Here is a 12,719-nt window from a genome sequence, read left to right as displayed (position 1 = left end):
AAATTCAAATCCCACTGTGTGGTCCGCTCTCAGGCCCTTGTGAGGGCGGGACCACCCACTCTGACAAGCACGAGCCCCGCTCCCTGCCCACAGGAGGCAGGACGCCCAAGGTCCCCAGCCTGGCTCCCGGGGCTGCTCTGGAACCAGCAGCCAAAGTGCAAAATGGAACCAGGGCTGCAGGGGCCAAGAACGGAAGGGGCTGCTGCTTCCACGTTTTCTCCTCATTTTATTTAAGGCCGTCATGATATATTGGAAGTGCCAAGGCAATTCCATCTTCTCTCGTCTTCCAAGGAGACGGGGCCACCGCCAGATTGCCGGCAGCACCCCAGCCCCTCACACCAGCGCGTGGAAAACCTCCACCTTCTCCCGGTACAGCTGGTGGAACCGCTTGGCCAGGCAGTGGAAGGGAGCTTCGTAGTTTTCCATCTCCTTCTGTAGAGAAAAGTTCAAGAAGCCGGTTGTGTTATGTGTGTCATCGTCACAGGCCACCAGCACCCGTCACTCTGCCCTCATGTCAGGTGCTACGCACATGGGCCTCGTTTCCCTTCCACACCCTTTGCGGAGGCTACGATCATCGTTCCCGCTTTGCCGGAAGGACACCGAGGCACGGAGAGATTGAGGTTAACTTGCCCAAAGCCAAACACTTGTCATCGGTGGAGCCGAGCCTGAACCTAGTTCTATTTCTATAGAGCCTGTCCTTTTAGTCGCGCTTATTATACGTGTGACGGGATGTTAAAAGGAGACTCTTGCGCTTAGTTTTGACAGAGGCTCCGAAGGCCAAAGCAGAGTAATAGCCGGCGAGGACCTCCACGTTCCTGAGGAAGGGACACGCAGGACGGGCCCACCCTCAGCTCAGGTCAGGGCGGTGCTGTGGCATTTCCCTCCAGGAGGGGCACCTCTGCCTCACCCCCACCTTCGTGGGAGGTTCCGTTGCAAAGCCTGAGGCCTGGGTGCTGGGACGGTGCTGGATCCAGGTCTGGGAAGGTGCTGGATCCAGGCCTGGGAGGAATCGAGGTGAGGCGGTGCTGGCCGTGTTGGGAGAGGGCTGCACCGAGGTAAGCGGCGCCGCCTTCTCTGTCACACCGAGGCCGCGGCTGCACTTCCCTGGACCAGCCGCAGAAGGGCCAGGCAGCAGCGCCCACCTGGAGCTGTCCTAAAGGGACTCTGTGGGGACAGGAACAGCTCAGACCTGAGGCCGCAGGATTGGCGAGGAGGTATCATGTGTCAGAAAGGAACTGCAGGTGACAGAGCTCCACGGAGAGGGGCGGGGAGGGGGTGTCTCTGAAGCGCTGGCAGAGCATCGGCCTGAGACACCTGTGGAGTCCAGAGGAGCCATAGGAGGTCCCGAAGAAGAGCCCTCGCTCTGCCTCTCTCCCCTGCCCCCGCAGGCTGCGAACGGAGCTGGGGGAAAGCGTGAGGGCAGAAACACAGACGCTGCCAGCCCCGCGCTGCTCCCCGCATCAGGCTCAGGGGGGCGCTGACTGTACATCGAGTTAGGAGTTTTGATAGTCACCCAGGACTCGGCATTTTAATAACTAAAAGAATATTTTCATGACTAAAAGTGCCCAAAGGACTTTCTCTCACTCTCTGTGTGCACGCATATATTAAAAAATATTTAATTCAATTTATTTGAACTAAAAAACCAAAACAGCCAGTTTACCCAATTTCTCCCATCCCCCACCCTCCACTTCTGACAACCACCAATCTGTTCTATCTATCAATCTATGAGCTTGTTTTTTTTTTTTAAAGATTCCACATATTAGAGAGATCATACAGTGTTTGTCTTTCTCTGACTTAACTCGCTTAGCATGATGCCCTCCAGGTTCATCCAGGTTCATTCTGCGAATGGCAGGATTTCTTTCCTTTTTTATGGCTGGATATATTCCATTGAGAGATATATATATATATACATATACATCACTATTTCTTTATTCATTCATCCACTGGCAGACACTTTGGTTGGTTCCAAGTCTTGGCTATTGTAAATAATGTTGCAATGAACATGGGGGTAGCAGATACCTTTTCAAGTTAGTGTTTTCATTTTCTTCAGATAAATACCCAGGGAGATTGCTTGATCACACAGTAGTTCTATGTTTAATTTTTTGAGGACCCTCCACACTGTTTTCTATAGTGTGCACATATTTTAAAATTTTTTGAAGCAACAAGTTGTCATAAGAAACAACCCACTGCTTTCAAGGCAGCAGCTCAGCTGTGAATGCACACAAACCTGTTTTCAAACAGTCCTTGGCAGCTGGCAAAGTGCAGCCTTGGTAAGAGGCAATGAACTATTCCCGATGAATGGAATTTCCAAAATGAAGACTGTTACAAAGTCATCGAGCTCTATGCCCGTGTTTTACGGACAGCAGTCAAGGGCCCGGGGCACAGCCCAGCCCAGAGTTCAGATTCCCCAACTGGAGAAGAGCAGCCTCCCCACTCTGCCAGCTGATGACAGAAACACGCAAAGGAACCCAGTTCCGGTGGAGAAAGTTACCTGGACTTTCTAGCAAGGGAAATCCCAAGGTGGAGGAAACAAACTGGCCCAGAGAAGAGACAGAGCTGGCAGTGCTAAGAGAGGGCTCAGGAACGGCAGGACGGTTTGTAGCCGAATGAGCATCCATCCACACTAAGCCCGCGGCTGCTAAGGACAGGGAAGCTGTCACTCTCCATTTGCCCATTAGAGAAATAACTCGGTTATACCTGCGAGGCACCTTTGGTTGTGCAGAGCATAACGTCCTAGGCAACACCAACATCGAAGAGTAAAGCATTACATCGGTTGAAAGCGGAGCTAAGTATTGGATAGGAAGAGAGAATGAGGCCTACAAAGCCCACGCACGAGGATTTCTAAATCAATTCGAAGCTCTCAAAAGCAAGATTTTGGGAGAACACAACATAAAAAGTAAGGAATTCAATAGAGGCAAGCCTCAAAATACACCCTGGAGCGCTCCAGGAATGGCAGATGTGAACTGAACCATTTTCCAAATGCATTAAGAGGGCCTGCCAATGACAGGAATCCTTACGTTAAATGACTAACAGTGATCTCGCGGACATAGCATAGAGTCGTTGGCTTCGTGTGAGGGATCCTTAGAGCAGACTCAGACTAGCACTTAATCTAGCCTAGAAGTCTGTCTCTCAAAGTCCCAAAGTAGGCTGTGTGGGAGGCCAAAGTCCATTCTAGAAGGGCCAGGCTCTCAAGCTAGACAGGCCCACATTCTAGTCCTAGTTCTACTGCTCATTAATTAGCTGGGTCACCAGAGAGAGCCACACAACATTTCTGGGTCTGTTCACCATCTGTAAATGGGGACAGGAGCGGCTGCCTGGGAGGGCTGTTAAAAGATTCAATTGATAACGTGTGCAGAACACTTAGCATGCAGTAGCTCAACAGACATCAGTTCCCTTCTCTTCATTGCCTGCAAGGGGAATGAACTTGAACGTTCTTGAACTTACTTGTATTTAATATTGTCTGACTTCTTACAGTGATGAGCAATGTTTTAAAAACTTTTAACTTCTGTTTAAAGACATTCTTTTTAATTTTTTTTTGTCCTGAACATGTCATAATGAGGGGTGTTATAAAGTTAAAGAAGAACCACCAAATACCTTGAATAGCCAAAGCAATCCTGAAAAAGAAGAACAAACTTAGAGGTATCACACTTTCTGATTTCAAACCATATTACAAAGCTACAGTAATCAAAACAGTATGGTACTGGCATAAAAAACAGACACAAAGATCAATGGAACAGAACTTGACAGCCCAGAACTAAATTCCCACATACATGATCAACTAATACTTGACAAAAGAACAACAAATACTCAGTGGAGAAGACAGTCTCTTCAATAAATGGTGTTGGGAAAGCAGGATATTTACATGCAAAAGAATATTTTACATCATTCACAAAAATTAACTCAAAATAGATTAAAGACTTGAACTTAAGACCTGAAACTGTAAAACTCCTAGAAGAAAATACTGGGCAAAAGCTCCTTGATATTGATTTTGGCAATGATTTTATGGATTAGACACCAAAAACACAAGCAGTAAAAGCAAAAATCAACAAGTAGGATTATATCAAACTAAAAAGATGCCAAACAAAATAGAAAGGCGACCTGTGGAATGGAAGAAAATATTTCAAACCACACATCTGATGAGGGGTTAATACCCAAAATGTGTTCAGCATACGCAAATTGATTAATGTGATATACCGCATAAACAAATTAAAAAATAAGAATCATATGATCATATCAATAGATGCAGACAAAGCCTTCGACAAGATACAGCATCCACTGATGATCAAAATACTTAATAAAATCCATATAGAAGGAAAATACCTTAACATAATAAAGGCCATATACGACAAGCCCTCAGCCAAATTATAAAAGTGAAAAACTAGAAACCTTCCCTCTAAGATCAGGAACAAGGCAAGGCTGTCCATTATCGCCACTGCTATTCAGTATAACATTGGAGGTCCTAGTGAGTGCAATCAGGCAAGAGAAAGACATGAAAGGCATCCAAATAGGAAACGAAGAAGTCAAACTGTCACTATTTGCGGATGCCATGATTTTCTACATAGAAAACCCTAAACAGTCCACAGGAACACTACTAGAAATAATAAGCAAATATATTAAAGTTTCTGAATACAAAATCAATGTTCAAAAATCCATAGTGTTCCTATACTCTAATAATGAAGTGTCAGAAAACAAAGTGGAAAAAATAATTTTTTGCAATTGCAACAAAAAGAATAAAATACCTAGGCATAAATCTAACGAAACATGTGAAGGACCTATATAATGCAAACCACAAGACCCTGTTAAAAGAAATCGAAAAAGATACAAAGAAATGGAAAGATATTTTGTGTTCTTGGATTGGAAGAATCGACATAGATGAAATGATCTTATTACCTAAAGCATTATACAGATTTAATGCAATCCCCATCAACATCCCATCAGCATTTTTTAAAGAAATGGAACAAAAAAAAAGCATCAGATTTGTATGGAAGCACAAAAGACCCCAAACTGCCAAAGCCATCCTGAGAAAAAAGAATGTGGCTGGAGGCATCACTCTGCCCGACTTCAAATTACACTACAAAGCGACAGTAATCAAAACGGCATGGTATTGGCAGCAAACCAGACACACGGACCAGTGGAACAGAATTGAGAGTCCAGAAGTAAACCCATATTTTTATTGGCAAATAGTTTTCGACAAAAAAGCCAAAAACATTCGGTGGAGAAAGGAAAGCCTCTTCAATAGATGGTGCTGGGAAAACTGGAAAGCCACCTGCAAAAGAATGAAACTAGACTGTTGTCTATCACCACACACCAAAATTAACTCACAATGGATTAAAGACCCGAATATAAGACCTGAAACAATAAAATGCATAGAAGAAAACATTAGGAACTAAACTCAAAGACCTTGGATTTAAAGAGGATTTTATGAAATTGACCTCAAAGGCAAGGGAAGTAAAAGCAAAAATAAATGAAAAGGGACTACATCAAACTAAAAAGCTTCTGCTCAACAAAAGAAACTACCAACAAGGTAAAGAGACAACCATCCAAGTGGGAAAATATATTTGCAAGCAACACCTCTGATAAAGGCCTAATATCCAAAATATACAAAGAACTCATACGACTCAATAACAAAAAAACCAAATGATCCAATCAAAAAATGGGCAGAGGCCCTGAACAGACACTTCTCTCTAGAGGACATACAAATGGCCAACAAATATATGAAAAGATGCTCAACATCACTAGCTTTTAGGGAAATACAAATCAAAACCACAATGAGATACCATCTCACACCTGTTAGAACAGCTATAATCAACAGGACAAGTAATAAATGCTGGAGAGGATGCGGAGAAAAAGGAACCCTCATACACTGCTGGTGGGACTGCAAATTGGTACAGCCACTATGGAAAACAGTATGGAGGTTCCTCAAAAAACTAAGAATGGATCTACCATATGATTCGGCAATCCCTCTACTGGGTATTTACCCCAAAGACTTGAAAACTCTTATCTGAAAAGATATTTGCACACCGACGTTCAGAGCAGCATTATTCACAGTGGCCAGGACATAGAAGCAATTGAAGTGTCCTATGATAGATGACTGGCTAAAGAAGCCGTGGTACATATATACAATGGAATATTACTCAGCCATAAGAAGAAATGAAATACAGCCATTTGCGACAACATAGATGGACCTTGAAATAATCATACTAAGCGAAATAAGCCAGACAGAAAAAGATGAAAATCACATGATATCATTTATATGTGGGATATAAACCTAAAAGCAACAAATGAACAGGAAAAACAAACAGAGACTCATGGACATGAACAATAGACTAGTGGTTACCAGAGGGTAGGGAGTGGGGGAGGAGGGGGGAGGTAGATGGAGGAAAAAAATTCAAATCATTTCTTCAGTTAAAACAAAATAAATTTAAAAAAATTAAAAAAAAATTGTGCCAAGTATATCATACTAATGTAAGATGCTAATAACAGAGGAAATAGGAGTGGGGAGATGTCAAGGGAGGATTAAATAGAGACTCTATTTTCTGCTCATATTTTCTATAAATCTGAAACTTCTAAAATAAAAAAATTCATTAAAAAAACCAAAATATATAACTCATACCATTCAATAGCAAAAACACAAATAACCTGACCAAAATGGGCAAAGGACCCGAGTAGACATTTTTTTCAAAGAAAATATTCAAATGGCCGACGGGTATATGAAAAGGTGCTCAACACCACTAATCATCAGGGAAATGCCACTCACAACCACAGAGCTAGCGCCTCGCACCTGTCAGAATGGCTGTCGTCAAAGAGGCGAGGGAAACAAGTGCTGGTGAGAATGTCGTGCGCTATCGACGGGAAGAGACATTATTGCAGCCGCTCTGGAAAAGAGGATGGACGTTCCTTAAAAAATTAAAAATAGAACTACCATGGGATCCAGCAATTCCACTTCTAAGAAAATGAGATCCATATTTTGAAGAGGTATCTGCACCCCCATGTTTACTGTGGCATTATTTACAATAGCTAAGACACGGAAACAACCTGACTGTCCATCAACAGACGAACGGATAAATAAAATGCGGTATATGTAGGCATAATGAAACATTATCCAGCCATAAAAAAGACATCCTGATGTTTGTGGCGACATGGATGAACCTTGAGGGCATTATGCTAAGTGAAATAAGTCAGAGAGAGGGAGGGAGAAAGAGAGAGAGAGAGAGAGAGAGAGAGAGAGAGAGAGAGAGAAAGAGAGAGACAAATACTGTATGATTCCCACTTACGTGTGGAATCTAAGAAAGCCGAACCCACAGAAACAGAGAGCAGACTGGTGGTTGCCAGGGGCAGCAGGGTAGAGGATGGGGAAACGGGAGAAGGTGGTCAAAGGGTACACGCTTTCAGTTTTAAGATGAGTAAGTCCTAGGGATGGAATTACAAATAAAAAAAGAAAGCCAGGCAACCACGTAGGTACCAACTTTTTAGGTCTGCAACGCGACCGTTGATACATTTAGTCAGAAGAGAGGAGGAGGTGAGCTTGGCGTCAGGACTTGGCTGTGTCTCAAATAGCATTGGTTATATTTCCTTTTTAATTACAGCTTTCTTCACCGAGCTGCCAGTGGTGCTTCTGTTAGCATCAACTCAGGGGGGACTAGTTAACTTGCACAGTTAATACCAAGTGCTTAACTACAGACTCCGCAAGCACAATTTATACCCACCTGTTTCAACAGCGTAGCTACAAACACCTGAACAGAGTTTAAACACGCAGCCCCAGCGGCCTTTGATGATGAATGTGTTGGGGTGAGTATCAATTTTTGAGTTTCATCAAGAGTTCCGGGGAATATGCGCTATTGGGGTGAGGAGGCAATTTCACGATGTGAACGCTGGAAGGGGAATACTAAAATATTGTTCGCTGTGGGTAGCGTGGCTTGCTGCTTTGCTCTTAAAGCCATGCTGTATAAAAGAGGAGAAACCCTCTATACGGTAAAACCTCACTTATTTGAACTTCGTTAATTTAGCATTTGTGATAATTAGGTCAGAGGCAAGAGTGACATTTATCTTTGTACAATCTATGAACACAAGGATTTAGTAAGTAATAGTAGTATAAATAAGATTACTAGGGGGAAAGATTTAAACTGAAAAAGAGCTAACATTTATTGTGTACTATGCCCCAGACTTTGAGATAAGTGTTTTTGTATTTACCATCTGACTTAATTCTCGTATCTATTAATGGGGATATGTTTTATTATCCCCACTTTACAGGCGAGGGGCCTGAGGCAGCAACAGGTTCGGTAACAAGCTAGGGGTCCCACAGGCAGCTCTGCCATCACGCAGGAGGTCCGAGCACCCGCCTCTTCTCTACACGCACACTCTCCTGAAGAAGCATGCTCACTGGGGAGATGTCCAAGGTTCACATCCACACAGCGGCTGAACAGCAGCACCTGTCAGTCAGTGTTCACAGATGCATCCACAGAAGTGCCTGTAGCTTAAGTAAACCTGGAGTAGAATGACCTCCAGGCTCTTTATTCATCAGCCCACTGACTCTTTTGGAAGGTCAGAGAATCAGGCCTGGAGGCCATAAGGCCAAGAGCGAGGTCCAGGTTACAGCATGGATGTTTTGGGCTGTGTCGGACCTGCTGTGTCTCCCCAACAATACTGGCCCCTGGCCCCTGCTGCCTCTGAAACGGAGGTCTCTGAGCTGCCCCTCCGGGGGTCTTCACTCCCCTCTGCACTGAAGTGTCACACGAGTGTGAGTGTGTCTGGTGCAGCCTGGGTCACACGTCGGCACCTTGGCTGCAGGAAGGCTGGGACCTCTCCCAACGTGGGAAGGGGGTTCACTGGCACTGGACAGCCAAAATCATGACGTGTGTGTACTGAGGATGCTGGTAACAAAGCACTCTGTCCCCCTTTATGAGGGCTCCCGCTGACTCTACTGGAGGACGATCGGTGGCCTGGAGTCGGCCCGCAGCTGCAGCGAGGTGGGACAGGGAGCACTGATAGGAATCAGAAGCTATGAATCCTAGTCCTGGCTCAACCCTCTACCAGCCATGTAACCTCGGGCAAGTCACTTCATCTCAACATGGAAGTGGCCCTGTGGGGCCGGCTCCTGGTTCATGAAACTGATCGTGAGGGTCTAGGAAGTAATGTTTCAACAACACCTAACCCATAACATCTTATGCGAAACTCAAGGGTCACTGTCACTGAACACAATACACTGTATTTCTCACTAACCGAGATACAGCTTTCCCTGGGGTCGGCTGGCTGATCCGCTTTACTGAGATACAGGAGTGACGCTGTGACTGAGAAAAGATCCTGGGCTAAGAACGTAAACATCAGTTCCAAATCCAACTCTGCGTATGGTGGGAGAACAACTCGATGCGCGCGAGGTCACGTGAAGAGCCGCTCCCGGCACAGGCCCACCCCAGACGTGGCTACGGAGCAAGCGGAGATACTTACCACAGACGTTTCAAAACATTCCAGGCCTTGGCCCAGCGCCCACGCCTGGGCCTGAGCCGTCTCCACCACTCGTCTGCCGGTCAGGTCGGTCTTGTTCCCCACTAACACACCTACCCAAGAGAAACGACCAAAGCATTGCATTTAACCGGCAGTTTGGGAGGACGGCTAGAGAGGGAAAAGAGCAAGCGGACTGATTTTCGGGGCGTAAAACAGCAGCGTCCGAGAGGGGCTGCTGGGGTCGAGGAGGAGAACTTGAGAGGGAGACTGGGTGTTGGCCCCGAGGGCCGCAGCAAACGCAGGCGGGCTTTGCTGTCCACAGAGCTTTTTTGCTCTGCCCTTTTTCTAGACGTCATGTCTACCTGTCTGCCTTGTCTCCTTAAGGCTGCAAGTGACGTGAAGGCAAAGGCCAAATTTATGCGAGCATTTGCGATGATTCCTAGCTCATGGAGCAAACTTTTAAAATGGTCATTAATATTAATCTAAGGACTGGGCTCAGAGTCAGGGATTCAGAGGCAATTTAGTTCTGTCCCCAGCTGCATCAGCTGCAGCTAATTTTTGAGCCTGTCTCTGGAGATTGTTTTTCCTGGTCTATAATGAGGAGAATTTGTTGATCTCACACAGGGAAGAAAAATAAACTGATTTAAAGCATTCAGAAGTGACAAAAGGACTTGCATGTTTACTTGCGCCCCACATACAGGAGAAAATGAGGACTTCTTCCCTGAGGTTAGCTTTCTGAAAATAACTCACATTCCTGTTACGGCGCCATCCTCCTTGTTACCTGAGTCTCCCCCACAGCCCTGCTAGGTGGACGTCATCATGCCCATTTTGTGGACTCAGAGGTGTGTGCTAACTCACTGAGGTTTCTGTGTACACGCCAGATCGCCATACCCCAAGCCCCGGGCACCCTTTTTCTGCACCCACAGTAGCTCTGTGACGACCTTGGGCTCTTGAACTTGATGGACAGAGATGCCGCTGGCACACCCGGGATGCCCGCAGCCCCTACCTGGGAGGGAGGTGCCTGGAGTCTGCGACCGAGCCTTCTCCAGCCACCTGCTGCAGTTGCTGAAGGACTGCTCGTTGGTCACGTCGTAGACGAGACACAAGACGTTGGGACTCTCCCACTGTGCAAGAGGGGGACGGGATGAACACACATCAGAAACAGTGAAAGTGACTTCTGGGCTGGGAGAAAACTGGGCGTTCCAAGGGAAGGGACATCTGGGTGGAGGGAAATGAAAACCCGTAAAGGGGATGTGAGTCGGAAAACGGCCGCGCCCACGGAAGTTCACCCAAAGGAACGAATGGGGGGCTGGGCCCAGCAACGGGGAAGGTGAGGACGAGAGCTCACATCCATTTTGGGCTCCCGCGGGGGCTTTGTGCCCAGCTTTGCAGGGCTGGTCTCAGCACCGCTGCTGTGTCACTGCAGAGTGTAGGGTCACCGACTTGCCCAGGCTGATATGCTTTCAACACAGGGGCAGGACTGTGGTTTTTCTCTCCCCAGAAACGCCTTTGCCTGCCACTGGTCTCACGGGTTCCGTCTTGCACTTATTCTTATCGAGGGCTCACTATTATGCAAGTTGGGATGCCTTTCTGCTTTGCAGGCTGAAAAGAGCATCCTTTCTTTCATCAGCTAGGACAGGACGCTTGTTTGCCTGCATCTCCTAATAAGGGCTGGCTTTTCAAAATGCAAAGGGCTCTTTCTGCCTCTCCTGCGGTGTATCGGTCCTAATCGAAACCGCACTGACAACTGGAAGGGACAGCTGTCTCAGTTAAGCGCCAGGGCTCCACTCCCAGGGGCTGTCACTTTCAGGGGCCGCTCAGAGTCCTGGGACGTCCTGCTGCCGGGCATGGGGCGGAAGGGTGGCCCTGCCCAGGCTGTGATGCTCATCCTGGTGCCTGTGACTCTTGGCCATGCCCTGGTCTTGAGACCCCCACCCTGGACAGTGAGAGCCTGGTTTAGTTCTGGGGTGTCATAACCTCTCAGGGTATGAGGGAGAATCCTTTTGCCTCCAGTTGCCCTTGGAGGGTCAGTCCAAATGACTCAGGAGGGCTCACCTCCCTACCCCCATGGCTATGCTGGTTCCCAAAGCATCCAGGATGGGAAGGGTATGGACTGAACTGATTCACTCCACAGACTCAAGAACGCCCGTTAGAACCACACTGACCTCCCCTAAGTGCATGCATGAGACACCTCCTTTCTCTAGGCCTTGGTGAGGGACCCAGGACAATCTAGGATCGAGCTGGGGGCGGGGAGGGGGAGCCTGGAGTCGGGGTGGACGCTGATGGTGGCCCTGACCTGCTCAAGCACACCTTCCCTTCTGCCAAGCGGGGCGACACCCTGTGTGCCAGGCCGTGCACACAGTAGGTACGTGGTGCAGTGAAATTTCTGTGAGACCGTTCTGAGGGGCAGACCTTTTGGCAGAAGGTGGTGATGGCAGTTAAGAAAAAGACCACACGTTACTTGCCAATTTATCCAGCATTTCAGAAAACAGCTCCTTGCCGGCAGAGTCAAAAATGAAGAGTTCCTAGAATCAGAAAGACGTGTCCCAGTAAAGCGCCCCCCCGGGGAAAGCACCGGCTGCAGGTCACCGGTGCTGCTGGCCACTCGCTGAAGACCGGACTTAATGGTGAGACGCACGCACACGCGTGTGCGCACACACGTTCACGTACGCCCCACCTTTCCCCCAGGCACGAGGAAGATGACAGGAAGAGGACCGACCTCAGGAATCCCACGAGGCCAGGCAACCTGCCCTTTCTGCGCGCTGTCTCACCGCTCCTAACCTCAAGTGCAAAAATACCAGGAACAAGCTGCCTTCCCACCTGGCGGAACAGAATGCTAAACAGGCTGACAAGCGCTCCGGATTCCAAAAGGTCATTCTGCACTTTGTTAACCAAATTGATTTTCAAATCTTAAAATGGTTCTTTTTAAAGGAGGTCATCGAGTAGATCTGGGAAGGCGCACGTGTAAAGTGGGACAGTCTGTCGTCGTTCTGGATGGCTAAGTGTGATTCTGACGGGAGGGTGCAGGATGGCCCCAGACCCGACCACAGCCAGCCCATGCGAGAGCCTCTCCCCGAATCCCTCGCCCCGGGAGGTCTCCCCTAAATTCCCCCTGAAGCTCTCTTGGGCACTGGCTAGCCCTGGGCTGGCCTCTGACCGCTGGAGCACACCGGATGCCAGTGCATCGCCTGCGATGCGCACTGGTTATCTGTCTGTTCGTTCTGATCCTCTCACTGCATCAGAGGTGCTTAAAGTTGCTTTTGGCTCGTGGACCGCCT

General features: G+C 47.4%; 1 protein-coding gene across 1 annotated transcript in view; it reads right to left on the bottom strand.

Moving 5' to 3' along the window:
* Positions 1-206: 206 nt before the first annotated feature.
* IFT27 (intraflagellar transport 27) overlaps positions 207-12,719 on the bottom strand; it is a 38,252-nt gene continuing 25,739 nt past the window's right edge. Inside the window, exons 3-6 of the mRNA XM_039878295.1 lie at positions 11,907-11,966; positions 10,448-10,565; positions 9,445-9,554; positions 207-432 (exon numbers count right to left, since the gene is read on the bottom strand). Of these exons, the coding sequence (XP_039734229.1) occupies positions 334-432; positions 9,445-9,554; positions 10,448-10,565; positions 11,907-11,966 (387 nt within the window). The 3' untranslated portion in view covers positions 207-333. The remainder of the gene's footprint in view (positions 433-9,444; positions 9,555-10,447; positions 10,566-11,906; positions 11,967-12,719) is intronic.

Source organism: Pteropus medius, unplaced genomic scaffold (assembly GCF_902729225.1).
Source record: "Pteropus medius unplaced genomic scaffold, Ma_sr-lr_union100, whole genome shotgun sequence".
NCBI classification, from domain to species: Eukaryota; Metazoa; Chordata; class Mammalia; order Chiroptera; family Pteropodidae; genus Pteropus; species Pteropus medius.
This window is presented reverse-complemented; position numbering and strand designations above follow the sequence as displayed.